Genomic DNA, 17,989 nt, shown 5'->3' with positions numbered 1-17,989 from the left:
ATATATATATATATATATATATATATATATATATTTGACAGATACTTTCGAGTTAAATATGAGGAGGCATACTCAGAATTAAGAGAAGTTAAAGCTGGAGTTCTACAAGGAAGTGTCCTGGGGCCAGTGCTATACCTGCTCTATACCAGCGATATTCCATCATTAGAACCTAACACAATTGCGACATTTGCAGACGACACATGCATTTTAGCAGTCGGACAAAACCACGAGGATGCAGCAACCAAGCTACAGAACTCTGTTGAACAAATTAACATCTGGACCAGGCGATGGCATATCAAACTGAATGAAACAAAATCTGTTCATGTCATTTTACTAACAAAAGAGAACAACATATCCCAGTTAGTATAAATGGAAACCAAATACCTTATGCAAATACTGCAAAATATTTGAGTATGACATTAGATTCCAAGCTACGTTGGAAAGCAAATATTAAGAAAAAAAAAAAAAAGAGGAATTAGAAATTAAGTTCAGAAAGATGTACTGGTTGATGGGAAAAAAATCCAATCTGTCTACTTATAATAAATTGTTATTGTATAAGCAAGTCCTTAAACCGATATGGACATATGGGATACAGCTATGGGGCTGTACAAAAGAAAGTAACATCCAAATTATACAACGATATCAGAATAAATGATTAAGGAACGTCGTTAATGCTCCATGGTACTTCAGAAACTGTGATCTTCATCGAGACCTCCAGATGGATATGATTATCCAGACAATAAGCAAGTTTGCCGAGAGTCATGAAGAAAGGCTCTCCAACCACGTGAATGTCGAGGCCATCAAACTCCTAGACAACGCCAACCAGATAAGAAGAGAATGAAACCGTTTGAGTTAGTGCTATAAGTGAGTGAAAGTGAAAAAGCAGAGCAAAGTGCGGCTAAAGTGTACACGTTAGCTAGTAGTACTATAATGTATTAGAGCCTAAGGAATCTTGCTAAATGTAACCTTAGATAAGTTTTTCGTAATATTTGTATATAGAACTAACTTGCTTATTGATCAGAGTGAATGATAAGATAGCAATAATCATAAGATTCCTTTTGTAGTTTTATTAAATAAGAAAAAAAGAATTTTTATTAGATTTAGCACCATTATTATTATTAAATTTTACCTTGCACATATGGTCCTTTCTTTGGATGTTCCCTTATTTTTAAAGAGCGGTTTCTAGATTCGTTGGATGGATTTAGTAGATCTCTAACTTTTTCATTATATATCTCCAAATAGCTGCAATAAAATACAATAAATTAGTTATGTGTTTACGTTAATAAAAAAAATAATACTGTAAAAAGAAATAAGTAAATAGGAACAAGTTACAGTGAGAGTTAACAATTAATTTCAAATATGTAGACAATTAACTAATAAAGAGGAAACTCCTAGTGGTTGGCTGTATACCATTGTTTAAAAAACTTGAAGTGAAGTAAAAAACGGAAAGTATACAATAGTATGCATTTAAAATTATTTTTATAATAAATTGAAATTATCCATTTAAATTTCAGAATGTTTTAATTCCTTTTTTCCTTAAAAATTTTTAAAATTACTGATATTTTAATCCTTTTGAATTATTTTAATTTTTTATAAAAATAATTTTAAATATAATGTTGAATTCTACAGAAAATTACCACTTTTTTTTCTCCACTCTGACGACTGGACTACTAAAGCAGTTAGTCAAAGATCATACTCAAACCAAATTTCATCAAAATTTTTACTCTTTGCAGTCATCGACAGCAGATATAAGAATTTGCAAGAGAACATCTTCATTAGAAGTGAAAAATTATTTTTTATTTTAGATGAGAATAAAATTAATGTAATCAACCTTAAACACTGTTTTGGTGAACCAATATACTATGAAAGTACCTGAAGTACATTATGATATATCTCGTAAGAAATATACATAACAAGACGCGACAAAGTTTAAGAAATGCTGTTTTGTAAGAATGAAAGCAGGTAAACGAAAATGAAAATGGAAGCTCATTTGATATGTGTCACGACTCATCATATACACATACATCGCACAAAATATTTAGTATTTACTACTGAATTTTTGTTTTTCTGAATATTTTGTTGTTTGAAATATATTGTATAAAAGTAAGTTAAGCCGTTATAAGTATCATGCAAATACCTATTCACAATAATGCATCATGCTTTTTTTCCTGCTGTGTGATCCGTCAGCAATAATTTAATAATAGAAAAATAACTAATAAGAGAAAGAAGTAACTACGAAAAAGGGGATTATTTAATAGATTTAAATTTAGTAAATGAATAAACAATTCCAAGACGAAAATGAATGAAGCGATGATATAATATAAGTGAGGATTATTAATATAAATATTCGCAGCCATTAATGTCATTAAATGTGATGAAATAAACCTGTGTAAAAGTTAATGTTTTCTCAAATATTCTACTGATAATTTAGCTATTAAATGGTTGTCAACTTAAATTGTACTCTAGCCAATTTTTAAATACAATGTATTTCTCTTGATATCCTAATGTAAATGAGAAGCATGCAATGGTAATTGGGACACAATGACACATTTTCTATGCAATCGGCAGTGGCGCACTGACTTACTATCTAGAAACTTTCTAAGGATTTACTGTAAGTTTTATATTTTTAATTATCCACTTAACCGTGTATGGTTATTAGGAGAATAATCATTTTTGTATTGTCTATATGTAGAGTAAATACGTTGATACTAAGTACAGTAATCTTTATCATCTTCAAGACAAGTCGCCTATTACGAGTATATCCGAATGACTGCGGCACCTCGAGTGGGTATGATTCCATTCATATCAAATCTCCCACATATTTTTTATTACATATTACATAGAAAGTCGATCTGCGACGATCGAAGAGTGCAGATGTGCTGACTAGTGCTTGGTAGTGGCAGAGTTAGTAGTCCTTATTAGGGCTAAGGAGCGGAGACGGCGCACAAACCTTGTAGTATCTTGGCAATATCAAAGCGAAAAACGGATACGAAGTTGATTTTAAATAAACTTTTGAGGAGCTGCCTTTATAGAATTCTCGTAGAGGTTATTTTCAATTAGTATCGGCGAAGAATCATGTTGTTGCGCCATCTGAATCCAATTTGTAGTCACTCTTTTTATGTCATCTGTCCATCTCTTTGGGGGTCGACCTCTATTTCTGTTAGCTTTTATTCGGGGTCTCCATTCCAAAATTCTTTTTATCCACCGGTCATCAACTGATCTTGCTACATGACCTGCCCAGTTCGACTTTAGTGTTGTTATCCTTTCAATAACATCTGCTACTCCTAATCTTTTGCGTATAGTAGCATTGGGTATTCTATCACGTAGAGAAATCCCTAACATTATTCTCTCCATTGCTCTTTTCGCAACTTGTGGTTTACTCACTGTTGTTTTTGTGAGTGTTAGGGTTTCTGCGCCGTAGGTCATCACTGGCAAAATACACTGATTAAATACTTTTCTTTTTAGACACATTGAAATCTTAGACCTAAAAATATCCTTCATCTTTCCAAATGCAGCTCTTCTTCTTCTTCTTCTCGTGCCACTCCTAGCGGAGATTGGAAATCATCATGGCCACTGCGACTTTGTTAGCAGCGCGCCTAAAAAGTTCAATCGAACTACACCCGAACCATTCACGTAGATTACGAAGCCACGATATTTTTCTTCTTCCCACACTTCTTTTGCCCTTAATTTTGCCCTGCATGATATTTCTTAAAAGTTCGTACTTTTCACCTCTCACAATGTGCCCCAAGTATTCCATCTTTCTAGTTTGTATCTCATTTAGAATTTCGCATCTTTTGTCTAAAGTTTGGAGTACTTGCGTGTTAGTGACGCGGTCCATCCATGATATTCTGAGAATGCGCCTATAGCACCACATCTCGAAAGCTTCGATGTTTTTTTGTGGTCAACTGTTTTAGTCTCCAAGCCTCTACTCCATACAACAGGGTAGAAAAGACATAACACCGCAGCATTCGTATTCGTAACTTTATATTGATATCACGATTGCAAAAGAGTTTGCGCATTCTATTAAAGACTGATCTAGCGATTTCTATTCTACATCTAATCTCTTTTGTTTGATCAGTATCGTCTGTGATCCAAGCACCTAGATATTTATAACAGGACACACGCTCAATCGTTGTATTGTCTATTACAAGATTAGCTCTGATGTTCTTTGATTTCGTGATTACCATAAATTTAGTTTTTTTCAAATTAATTTTCAAGCCGTAACTGTTACAGTATATATTGAGACTTTGAACGAGATGTTGTAGTTCTACTAGCGTTCCCGTTAGGAGAACCGTATCGTCAGCATACCTTATATTGTTGATCGTCTCACCATTTATTATCAGACCAAGATCTTCTTCCTCGAGTGCTTGTTCACAAATAGCTTCACTATACAGATTAAATAAAAGTGGCGACAAGATGCATCCCTGCCGGACTCCTCGACGGATTTGAATTTCTTCTGTTAGCCTACCCTCAACCTTCACATTTGCTGTTTGATTCCAATATAGGTTGCATATAATTCGAATATCTCGGCTGTCTATATTTTTCTTTATTAGAATTTGTCTTAGTGGTTCATGTTGTACTTTGTCAAAGGCCTTTTCGAAATCAATAAAGCAGGTGTAAATTTCTTGGTTCATGTCTAAGCATCTCTGTGAGAGAACGTTCATTGCAAACAGAGCCTCCCTTGTACCCAGCCCTTTTCTGAATCCCATCTGAGTGTTACTGATGTCTACGTCTAATTTCCTATAGATCCTATTATGGATTCTTTTCAGGAACAGTTTTAGAGCATGACTCATCAAAGCTGTCGTACGATATTCGCTGCATTCCCTTGTATTTGCCTTTTTTGGCAGTAGTATAAAGGTCGAACGGAGCCATTCCCTAGGTATTATTCCAGTTCTATATATTGTGTTAAATAGATCTAGGAGTATTTTATTAGATTCATCATCCATAAGTTTGAGCAGTTCTACGGGAATTTCATCAGGACCGGGGGCCTTACCACTTTTCGCTTGTTTGATTGCATAATCTATTTCTTCTCTGATTATATCAGGCCCTGTATCATCTGTATATTCGTTTGAGATTTCTTGTCTATCTTTGTCATCAAAAAGTTGTGATATATACCCTGCAGCCCAAGCGAGGTTTATTCTTCTTTTCAGCTCGATTGTTTGGTTGTCTCGACTTATTCTAATCTCATGCCCTAAGTATTTATAGGAGTCAACTGGCTCAATATCTTTGTCTTCTACCGAGATGTTTTTGTTGTGGACTAAATTTGTCATAAATTGTGTTTTTGAAAAATCTATTTTAAGCCCAACTCTTTTTGTGGCAGTATGGAGTTCTTGGAGCATTATCTGTGCTTGATCAAAGCTGTCTGCAATAAGAACGATATCATCTGCAAATTTAAGGTTATTTAAAAATTTTCCATCTACATTGATGCCCTTTTCGTTCCAATCTATTGTTTTACAAGCGTATTCTAGCAAAGTTGTAAATAATTTAGGAGACATGTTGTCTCCTTGCCGAGTACCTCTTATAATACGAAAGGTTCCAGTATCTTCATTAGGTTTTACACAGGCTGTAGCATGCTGATAGATGTATCTGATGAGGGATATGTATCGGTGATCTATTCTACATTGTGTTAGAGCTTGTAGCATTTCACTTTGATTGACCGTATCAAATGCTTTTTCAAAGTCGACAAAGACAAGTATCAGGAGTCTATTATATTCAATGGTTTTTTCAATCAATGACTTAATGATTTGCAAACGATCATTTGTTCCGTATCCATCTCTAAATCTTGCTTGCTCGCAAGGTTGATAGAAGTCTAGTTTTGATGTTAACCTACTAGTTGTGATACATCATTGAAAATATTATAAGAAATGCTATCAAATGGTCTAAATAATAATTAGGGTGAAGCAATAATTGTGAAACTTTGGCTTAAATGGAAAATTTATTGAGGTTTTTGTTGAACTACAAATTTGTCAAAAACGTCAATTAAGCAAATGTTCAAAGTGGGTTCCGTTGTTTTGTAAACAATAATACAGCCTATTTTCAAATTCTGCACAAACTTTGGCAAATGTTGTTCTAGTAATAACGCGACATGCTTGTGTAATTCTTTCTCGCAATTACCCATCTGACGCAGGTTGAGTTTTATAAACAACTGACTTGAGGTAACCCCATAGAAAAAACTCTGGTGGCGGTAAGTCTGGTGACCTCGGTGGCCACTCAATAGGACCTCTCCTTATGTAATTTCAACACCTTTTTAACCGATCCATGTGAAAGTCCTGTCATTGCAGATACTTGACGTGTTGATGCAATAGGCTCTAATACAAAATTTCCAAGGACCTTAATTTGGGATGCTTCATTCAGTAATCTTGGGGCATCCCTTTTTTATTTTGCACTGATCCCGTTTCTCTAATCTTTTCAACTAAATCGCGGACGTACACGTGACTTACATTTTTGTCCGGATGCCTTCCATGAAATATTTGAGCTGTTCGTAAATAACACTGGTTCTAGGAGGCAAATATGAAAATGATCTTCACGCGTTCTGGTATACTGTAATTCATCGTGACAACTACAGCTGAATGACAGTACCGATTGTACAAATGATGAAAACTAATGACATTTAAAATTCTCAAATAAACCAAAAATTATTAAATCTGACAGAATCCAAAAAACAGATGTTTTCAACTTGTTTTGAAAAAACAGCAAATTAAGTTTTTATTAAAAAACAATTCCGGCGGGCACTTATTATTAAAAATAATAGTCCTGTAGATAGCATTACAAATACAAAAGTTATAGTAAACCGGCTGATATTAACACCCTGTTTAATTATTAAACAATAATTATACAGGGTCATCAACAAAAACCTTATTAAATTTTTCATTTAAGCCAAAGTTTTACAATTATTGCTTCAGCCTGTATCATTATTATTTATACCATTGGATAGCATTTTTTATAGTCTTTTTAATGATGTATCACAAGTAGGGGTTTGCAATTTAAACTTTTTTGGTTGTGGTGGGTGAGTTTTCTTTCATCTCATTTTAGTTCCCCCTTACTATCCTAGAAACGGTTTCAAGCATTTTTCGATATCAGCTTTTGTTCATGAGATATAGCCCATTGTAAGTTTTAAAATTGACACACTGTATAAGGAGGTCTCAGAAGAATGAAGAAGAACCGAGAAGTACTAACCGTCATCAAATCTCGAAAGTTACAATACTTCGGACACATTATGTGAAATGAATTCAGATATATTCCCTTCTACAAGCCATCCTGCAAGGAAAAATATTTGGAAAGCGATGTTCAGGAAGAAGAACAACATCCTGGTTAACGAATCTCAAAACCAGGTTTCCTGTGCTGTTGCAGATAAGATAAAGATTGCCGTAATGATCGCCAAGATTTATCACAGATAGGCAAATCAAGAAGAATCTAAAGAGAAAATAACGGAATATAATAATAACTGAAAAAAAAACAAAGAAGTAAAAATTTTTTGTGTATAATGGTACATTATTTTATTAAAGATAATTGAAAGTTATCCAAATGGATTACAATTATTCCAAAACGTTTTCGGTCCAATCGGACCATCATCAGTGAGACATTTTAAAAAGTAGTTAAAACTAGCTACTGAAATAGGTTTAAAAACCTATAAATTAGATAACAATCATGGTTACATTTATTAAGGTGATGACTCAAGGTCGATGTTATGATATTGTGTCCGACGAACTTGTGTCATCATCTTAATAAGTTTAACCATGATTCTAATCTAATTTAAAGGCTTTTAAACCTATTTCAGTAGCTAGTTTTAACTACTTTTTAAAATGTTTCACTGATAATGGTCTGACTTTACCGAAAACGTTTTGGCAAAGGAGCGAAGGGATCGGCGTTCCATCGAGGATTTCTGTGCCCAAATGGAAAAAGATAAAAATTTAAAAACTAGATGCACGAAAAAAAAAACTGAAATTTGAGATAGTACATGAAGCTCTTTGGTTGTGGTTCTTTTAAGAATGGCCAAATGGCACACCTATTAGCGGCCTTATTCTAAGGGAAAAGGCTTTAAGTATACACAGCAAAATTATAGACGGAGGCGAATTTATTGCAAGTGAAAGTTGGCTGACTCGCTGGAAGGGGCGTCACGGAGTTAATTATGCACACGTAAGTGGAGAAAAAATGTCTGCGGACGCTTTAATGCAAATGATTTTACCTCCAAATTTGTAGAAATTAAAAACTGGAAAAATTAGAACCCTAACAAGTATATAACATGGATGAGACGGGTCTTAATTTTAAAATGCTTCCAAAAAAACATTTTTGGGAAGTCATGAAAAATCGGCTTCTGGATTTAGAAAGACTAAAGAGAGCATTACAGTTGCTGTTTGTTCAAATGCAGCAGAAACACACAAAATTCCTCTTTTCGTTGTTGGTAAGTCCACTAAACCGCGTGCATTTAAAAATTTACATCTAGTAATATTTACATAAAGTAACGCGCCATCTTAAGAGCTTAAATCTTCCCACTAAAGCAGTCCTACTTCTAGATAATGCTCCAACTCATCCTGGAACCTAACATGTGAGACAGATGACGTAAAAATTATCTTTTTTCCTCCTAATGTGACAAGCTTGTTGCAACCGATGGGTCAAGGGGTGATTGAAAGCTTGAAAAGACGATACAGACGTAAATTACTATCTGAAATTTTACAATGCGCAGAAAGTGAAGATCTCAATCTTATTGACATCATCAAAAAAATTAACTTAAAGGACGTAATTCACATGTTAGCTTCCGTCTTCCAAAAAATTCCTCCTTCTATTTTCGTTAAGTCTTGGCGAAAACTTTGGGCCAACATTGAGGAACTTGTTGAGTGTCTACAATCACACGAAGAAATAATTCTACTACCATTCTTCAAGATCTCCAAACGTGATTCGAAAATGTCCAATTGCAGGCCGAAGATATTGAAGAGTGGATGAACTGTGACGAGGAACTTGAAAACAAATTTTTGACAGACGACGAAATAATTACACTAGCAACACATGAAGAGCCCTATGAAAATGAGGAGACTAATGATGATGATGTTGACGGAGAGGAAAAGATCGGCCACACCGAACCGAGGGCTGCAATGGAGGTGGCATTGAAGTATATTGAACAACAACCTGGGTCATCTTCAATTGACGTCTTGGTTTTTAAAAAATGGAGAGATATGGCTTTTAAAAATTTACTTAATGTCAAGAAACAGAAGAAAGTTACCAATTTTTTGTAAAATTTGTAAAATATTTAAATATGTATATGTACATAGAAATAAATAGTATTTTTCAACTGTATACTCCGTGATCTTTATTAATATACACCTTCCTGTACATGCGTTTGATATATGTATGTCTGTATGTACAGACTTGATTTTTCTATTGAAAATGCCTATACATCGGATTAACCGGCCATTTGGTCAACCAGCCAGGCTCTGCTCCCGAGGTGGCCGGTTAAGAGGGAGTCTACTGTAATTGGAATCCTTTTGGATAAATTTAAAATTATTTTTAATAAAATAATATACCATTATATACCAAAAGATTTTACTTCTTTGTAAGTTTTTTTTAAACCATGGTATACAGCCAATTAATGGGATTTTCCTCTTTTACTTGGTAATAATAAAGGAATGAATTAAAAAAAAATAAAAACTCTGTGCTTGCAGAAATTTTGAAGAAAGAAGTAAAACTACAGGAAAAAATGGTTCGACTTGAAGCATGGCAAGTTAAAAAATGTAGGATATTGAAATAATGAATTGACATGCTTAATTTACATAAAATGTGAGAGAATAATCTGCAGACAGAGAGACAAAGTGCGCAAACATTATTAGAAAAGTTAAAAACAGATGAAACAGAGATAATAGGGAAGTACCACGATGTACTTAGATTGGGAAGAAAAGCTAATCAAATTTTTACATTAAATTAATCAAAAACAATAAGTATTAACAATAGAATGGAACAAGTATTGCAGAAAAACTCACATAACTAACTAGAATAACATTAAATAAAACACCTAACGACGTTATGATTTCTCAAACCAGTTTTTAATCAATATGAGGTAATTGGACTACGATGTGTAAAATATTTTCAGGAGTGTACCATAACAGTAGAAGACACAGAAAAAGGGTATATTTTACAGAAATTGAAAAAAAAACTTTATTGATAAAGTGGAGGTGTAAAAGCAATTCATTAAATTTATGATCTATAATTAAAATTACTTAAACCACAAAACTTTTCTAAGCATATTTAAAAATAAAAAACTGTTAATCCTAGACGTAACTCACTTTAATTCACATAATTAAACGTTTCATCAACTTTCCTAGTAAATAAACAGCAATTCATGATTGTTTTATAAAATGACACCAATGATACAACACTAAAGAAATTTTCACGAAAACTTTGATTAAAGAGGTTTTTAAGCACAGCTTTGCGTGTGATATCACGGACTCTGCAATTTTACAACTGTAAGCATAAAGGGAATTCAACGACGAGTCGAGTGCAAAAGTTTGGCGCAGTTTCAGCACAACTTTCTGCGGGTTTGTCAACGTGTTTATGGGAAATACTTTTTACAAAAGTAAAATGAAATTAAGGGATTATAGACTAGTCTTTGGGTTAGGTATACAATTGTGACAAAATAGTTATTTTTTATAACGTCATATGTTAGCATATCTATTTAATCCACTGAATTAAAAACAACATAAGAAAAACATAATTTTGTGTAATTCTGCATGGAACAGAAAATACTCTTTTTTTCTTTTATAATTCTTTCATAAGGCTGGTTGTTATCATAATAATTTTTATTGGTTAGACTACTTATTTCGATTTTACGAAAAGTTTTCTTTTATGAATCAATTATAGCACGACTGTTGTTTCAGAGTTTTAAATTTTATTATTTTTACTTATGTAGAGAATAGTCGGTTTTAATTATTATTCAACAAACTCAAGAAAGTCTTCTTCCAAATCCCAAAAGCATTACAAATTTTTTTAGATCAATGTCTACGCCTTTGTAGTATTTAAAAAAAAGTCTATTTTGATGTTTTGATTTCCAATTCGGAAATCGTTCTCTAAATACAAGTTTTTATTTTTGTTGGGCTCTATATACCCAATCAGGTCGCTGAGTTTTAGAAGCTGGGCTGGTGTTAGCTTAAAGACATTTTCTAAAGCGATCATTCTTGCATGCATATGTAGAGGAAAAAGGTCCATCATTATCTCTAAGGATGCAGTGGGGCACAATCGCAGTGCATCCGTGATTTCTCTTTGAACTTTGTGCAAGTCTATTAGTATCTTTTACTGCATTTTTTTGTTCCACTGAACTAGCACCGTAAGTAACTATGAATTTGACAACAACAAATACCATATTTTGCCACACAAAGTCTGCAGTATGACAAAAGAGTCATTATTGCTTTAGTGGCGATATTCCTTTTGAAGTAGGTATTATTGTTAAGGCATCTTACATGCGATCTGGAAGGGTGCAAGGACGTGAAGTAAGAGGCGATAAGACTCCTTCTTGAGAATAAGCTTTTACTACTTTATAATATGTAATAATATTTCTAGTAAGAAGCATTAACTAAATCAATGTGATCAATTTGATGATAAAAGGTGGTACACCATCTTCTGTTACGGCTGAGATAATGGCTATGTCAATGAACACACGTAATGCCACTTTTTTGATGAGATAACTTTCTTAATTTCCCTAATAAGACAATGCAAGGCATTTATAGTGGATTAGCCTGGTTTATTGGTAAATTATTATTCGTGAAACGATATACCTATCAAGTATTTACCTTCTTTGTATGTGTTAAGTATTATTCCCATACTGTTTAAAACAACGGAAGTTTGGCTAATAGGTTTACATGACTTTCATTTATCTGAGTAGTTTTAGGTTACATTCAATACGAGTGGGTGCTTAACCAGCCTTCTGCTCGACCTAAGATGTCTAGGGTGGCTCATCTCTAGGTTGTTGTCTTTTCAGTCCAGTCTTTTTAACAACATCTATTAAAAATTTATTATGGCCTTTGATGAAACTTTTACAAAGTCGTAAGGCTTTAGTTGATAATGCTTAAATGTATAAAGACCTATCCTATCTAAACCGAGTAAGTTATACAGAAAGTGTTCCACTGTATCGTCTTCAGTCTCATAAAATCTGAAACTTATTCCTATTCATAACTAGTAGATCTTTGGAGTTCTTCTTCGATGATTCATGTATAAAGCCTTCGAATGTTTAAGAACTATTTGTTCGTACAAGTGGTTACATCTCATCCATTCCACTCCTTCCTTCTGAAGTTATTGCCGCTATTAGGAATAAATAATGCGTAGTTTTCTGTCAGAAAAATTGAAATTAAAATAATTAAAATATGTCTTTTGACTGAAAAAAAAAATCAATACAAAACAAATCAAGATAAAATTTTAGTAAGATAACTGGTCGTTGAAGGATTTTATGGTAGCTCAACTAACTAAAACATCAATAGGTTGATATGTCCTTATGCTTGAATCCTTCTTAATATCGCGAATAAAATACGTGTCTTCTGGTGGCAGCCTAGGCTATAATACAATGGCTTATAGGGCAATCCTTACAGTAGGGATCCTGACCTATATAGAAAAATGCAAGCGGGTGTGGAGTTTTACTGCTCTTTGATTGCATTGGTAAAGTTTTGAATAACTAGTACAGTATATGATGCTGATAGATAAGGCATTCAAGCATCAAATGTCAGAAAATCTTTTTGGGTCATAGTAATAAAAAGACCTTCTTCAATAGAATAAAATTATACTGAAATGATGGCATCTTTTGAGGTAAAACGTTCCAGAAGCAAACTGAAGTTCCGTTCAAAATTCCGGATGAGGACTATTTCAGGAGGAACACCGTTATAGGTTATAAAAATTAAAATAGGGTGTTGAAATCGTGAAAGACTTACAGGTAAGAGTGTGGAGTTAGTAGACGCGCTTAAACGATAGAGAGTACAAATTTATTCAAGTATTTAAGAAACTAGGTGAAAAGGACAAAGGGCAAAAAAATTGGTGAAGGATAAAAATTGTGGTATGTGGGAAAAAGTAACACTAGTAATGGAGTTGGTATTGTTCTGAAGCTATTTTCTTGTGGCGTCTTAATGTAATTACTATTTTTATTGGGAATAAGTTTAATATAAGTTTCAATGTTCAGTTCAAAAATCGTTCTCAAAATATAAAAGATTAATAAGGTAAACAAATTTTTTTTTTGGTACTTGGTGAAAGTTCTTCTAATAATTTTATCTGACTTATGCATATTGACAATTAATGCATATATACTAAGTGACATAGAAATCCGAACATCCAGTTTAAATGATTTTATTTTAATAAAATTTTGTATAAGTACTTAATGAAGCATAATAAGTAAATGACTAAAATTTCAAAATTATTGCATTGCTTTAAAGCCCTTTTATCTTTAATAATGTGTGGATGCACCCCGATGTGTTACGCATTCTCCAACGCGCCTAGGCATGCTTCTGATCAGGTGGTTAATGTCCTCTTGTGGTATCTCATTCCAGGCAACCACCAACTCCTCTCGAAGTGCTTGTAGAGTCTGAGGAGGACGTTGCAAATTGAGCAACCTCCTACCCATCATATCCCATACGTGCTCTATTGGGGATAAGTTGGGAGATCTTGGTGGCCATGCTAACAATGTGACATCATTATGTTGAAAGAAGTCTATTGTGATTCTTGCAACATGTGGTCGGGCATTATCTTGTTGGAAAGTTGGATTTGCCAGGGTGTCAACATAGTGTAAAATGTGGAGTTCTAGAACTTATTGGATATAACGCTGCGCGTTCATGTTACCTCTGATGAAGATTAAAGGTGACCTGTAACCATAAGCTATAGCACCCCAAACCATAACTCCAACAGTCTGATGAACATGTCTTTCAACAAAAAACTGTGGATTCCTCCTTCCACCACGTCGCCTTCTAACCCTCGCTCGACTATCGTGCATGCCTAAATAAAATCGAGACTCGTCACTAAAGACAATACTGTTCAATTCCTGATTCCAGAGTGACCGTTCTTTGCACCACTAAAGGCGATTACGGCGGTGTTCTGGAGTTTAAGGGAGGACCCAGTGTGGTCGGTATGAAAACAGGCCAAAACTTCTCATTCGTCGGTAAACACTTCGCATGTCAATAGGTCTTCCGTGTTCTGCAAACCATTCATTTGCAATGGAGCTGGTAGTGGAGAAACGGTCTCTTAAGGCCAATAATCTTAGGCGGTGATCTTCACGGTCTGTTGTTCTACGGCGGCGTTCAGTGCCTCTTGCTCTTTTCGTACGGCCTTCTTGAAGCCATGCCTGACAACACCTAACCACGGTGTCTACACTTCTTTGCACTCTAACTGCAACTTCCCGAAAAGAAAGTCCAGCTTCCCGAAGTCTCATTATACGGCCCCTATCAAACTCACTAAGTTGACGAAATCGTACAGGTCTCCGTACTCTAGGCATCGTAACCAATCGTAAACAATGACAAGAACCAAAATCCGCCAAATTTGGATCTTTATGAAATATTCATTTTTAGACTGTTAGTGAATTTAAAAACAAAAAGTATAAAAACCGGAATCTCCAACTGATAAGGCTAAAAATTTATCACTTTTTCACTAAGATAAATAAATTACACCAAATTTTATTGAAATAAAATCATTTAAACTGGGTGTTCGGATTTCTATGTCACTTAGTATATTATACATTTTAAAGTAAACGACTTTAAAATAATATTGCCAATATTGCTTTCCTAGGACGACTTATTGTGAGGTGGTTGATTCGTTTATGTGAAATCAACTTTAACTGAGAGTATCCGCCAGAAAAATCATAGCATGTGATTCGCCTTTAAAAAAGAACCACAAGCAATTATGACAGTTAAAAATCTCCTGTTTGTGAATCCATAGTAAATCATAAGAAAAAAACCAGAAAAAAAACCTCATAATACTATCCCGACATGGTAAGTATTTAGTTTTACATTTAGTTTACACTAAATAAACACCAAACTCTGATTTTATATGTATGTTATTAATAAAAACATAAATTAGCCCTTTCGTCAGAGAGTTGAACCCAAAAATAATACGAACAAGCTTAATTTTGAAGAGAATATTAATTTTGGGACCTCAAAAAACACACAAAAAAGTTTACAGCTTTTACCCCCGGGCTTCCCCCTAAAAGCCGCTCGTAGGAGGGTAAAAAAGCAAAAAAATCGATTTACCAAAAATCTGTACACCGTAGAAAAAAATGTTTCAAATAAAAAATGTAGCTTTTGAAAATAATGAGTTTATTTTACACAAAAATATTTATTAGTACTTTTTTTGTAGAATGAACCGTTCTGTTAGAAACAACGCTTGAAGCGACCTTCGATTTTAAATGTCAGTTACGCCCGCGATATCAATGTTCAAAATTTGTAATTTTTGTATCAGCTCGATGGCATAAATTCGATATCTTTTGATCCATGTATCCTATCGACAAAAGTCAAGATGCGTTTTAAAGGTAAAGGGTGCAGCTTTCGTATGCAGTTTTTGTATTTTATCGCGAATAGACTCAGTTTTTATGAAGGTGTTAAATAAATAAACGTGGCGCGATTTTTGCCATTTTTTATGATTCTCGTGAGATCAATAGAATTGATTACTTTTATTGACCAGTCGTAGTAAAATTTCCATTTTTAAAGATCAGTTTTTAAAACTTCTGACATGAAGTTTCAATTTCGATTTATGGCAACAAATATGATGCAATTGAAATTGGAATTACAAACGCAGAATTTAATGTTTTACATTACAAACGATTGCACGTTATGGGAAACCCCTGCAAGAGGACGATTTTTGGTGTTTTTTTAGGACAAAAGGTTGGTTCTTTTAAAAAACGTTGCACATTTGTTGCCAAAACTTAAAACTAAAATGGTATGCTATATATTTTGAAGGTTGGGCTCTAGTAATCGAAACGCCATAGTGGATTGATCTCTTGAAAAATATAAAAAAATGGAAAAATCGCGTCACGTTTATTTATTTAACACCTTGATAAAATCTAAGTTTATTTGCGACAAAACACAAAAAATGGAAACAAAACCTAAACTCTTTACCTATAAAACGCATCTTGATTTTTGTCGATAGGACAGTTAAGTCAAAACATATCGAATTTTTACCGTCGGGTCGATACAAATTTTATTAAACATTGATTTCGCGCGCGTAAATGACATTCAAAATCGTCGGTCGCTTCAAGCGCTGTTTATGAGAGAACGGTTAATTCTACACTAAAAGTACTAGTAAACATTTTTATTCAAAATTATCTCCCAAAATTAAAATGGAACGAAGTTTTTAATCCGAACCGACCATGTCGCCCTTAAGTGGTTGATGCAGTTTAAGAATCCAGAGGGTCAGATAGCCAGATGGATCGAACGACTCCAAGAATACGATTTTAAGATTGAGCACCGGGCCGGAGTTAGCCACAGAAACGCTGACTATTTTTCCAGAAGGCCATGTCCAGCAGAGTGTTCCCACTGCAACAAAACGGAATCCAAGGAAGCAGCAGTGCTAAGAACAACGATGGTCGATGATGACTGGACGCCTACTAAAATAAGGGAAGAACAAGAGAAAGATCTAGTTTTACAGAAAATTCGAAAATGGAAAGAGGAAAACCGTCGACCACCTTGGCAAAAAATATCAAACCTATGCTCAGTAGTTAAGACGTATTGGGCCCAGTAGGACTCATTTATCATGGAAGATAACTTGCTCAAACGAGTACTGGAAAATGATGACAGTTCAGAGAAGAGAACACAGTTGGTCGAAGTACTTAGTCAGTTACACGACAGAACATCAGGAGGGCATGTCGGTGTAAAGAAAACCCTTCAGCGAATTCGGGAACGGTTTTATTGGATGAACAGTTCCGATGACGTAAAATACTGGTGTAAGAAATATACTAAGGAATATACTGGGGGCTCGGGAGACTGAGGCCTCGGAAGCCCTGAAGAAGACGTCAGAGAGGATGTCAAAAGCTCTGCCCAATAATGGATATCGACGCGGTTCAACCCGGAAGACTGGTGAGTTTAATATTAATTTTTATAATAGCATTAATCTAAGCTCTAGATATAATATATATATATATATATATATATATATATATATATATATATATAATATATATATATATATATATATATATATATATATATATATATATATATATATATTGTCATACTTTTTCTTTTTCCAACCAAAGAAAAATAAATAAAAAAAAATCCATCGAAATAAAATTTTAAGAAATCATTATAAACAAAAATGTATATATTAATTTAAGATAAGATTTAGTGTAGATAAGAATAGAAATTTGTTTGGCAAACGACCTGTTTCCGTTGCAAACAAAATTATCAAAAAACCTTTGTTTAGAATTAGAAGACATTTTACCTGTAAGTTAATCTCTTCATTGTTTGTAGAGTCGAGTATTAAATGACCATATTCTAATCTTTTGAAATATGTATAAATGATGTATTGAAAAAAACCAATTTTAAAGTAAGCTATTTAGTTTTCTCTGAAACCGAAATTAGGCTTTTCCAATATCATAGTAAACACAATTTAAGCTTTTTGATTGGACGGTCGTTTTTAAAATGGGAATTTGGGAGTCGATGATGAGACAGGAGAGGTAGTCATATTTTGGTCATCGAAAGGAAACAGTCGTGTGTCTCAAGATAGGGTGTAGTTCGTGAGTTTGGATACCGGCGTAACGAAAAGAAGTGAATATTTTGAAGAAGGAGATAATAAGTAGATTAAAAGAGGTCCTTGTATCTACCGTGGGCATTTTATAAAGGATATGTGAAAATATTCTTACGGCATCAAGTTGACAAAAGGAGGTCCTAGTGTCATAAATAAGTAGCGGAGTTTGGAGAAGTGAATCAGGTGTTTTTTTGTGTAGTCTGAAGGAGGTTACAGAGACGTAAAGAAGGAGCCGAGGTGACAAAGAGGGGAGATCACATCTTTGAGGAGACTGGACTTTTCTGGGTATGTTCTAACA

At 34.0% G+C, this 17,989-nt stretch overlaps 1 protein-coding gene across 1 annotated transcript in view; it reads right to left on the bottom strand.

Moving 5' to 3' along the window:
- The window catches only part of LOC140441335 (uncharacterized), a 180,664-nt gene that overhangs the window by 69,336 nt on the left and 93,339 nt on the right, over window positions 1-17,989 (bottom strand). The window contains exon 5 of the mRNA XM_072531987.1: window positions 1,130-1,242. Within this exon, the coding sequence (XP_072388088.1) occupies window positions 1,130-1,242 (113 nt within the window). The remainder of the gene's footprint in view (window positions 1-1,129; window positions 1,243-17,989) is intronic.

The sequence above is a fragment of the Diabrotica undecimpunctata genome, chromosome 5, assembly GCF_040954645.1.
Source record: "Diabrotica undecimpunctata isolate CICGRU chromosome 5, icDiaUnde3, whole genome shotgun sequence".
Lineage (NCBI taxonomy): Eukaryota > Metazoa > Arthropoda > Insecta > Coleoptera > Chrysomelidae > Diabrotica > Diabrotica undecimpunctata.
This window is presented reverse-complemented; position numbering and strand designations above follow the sequence as displayed.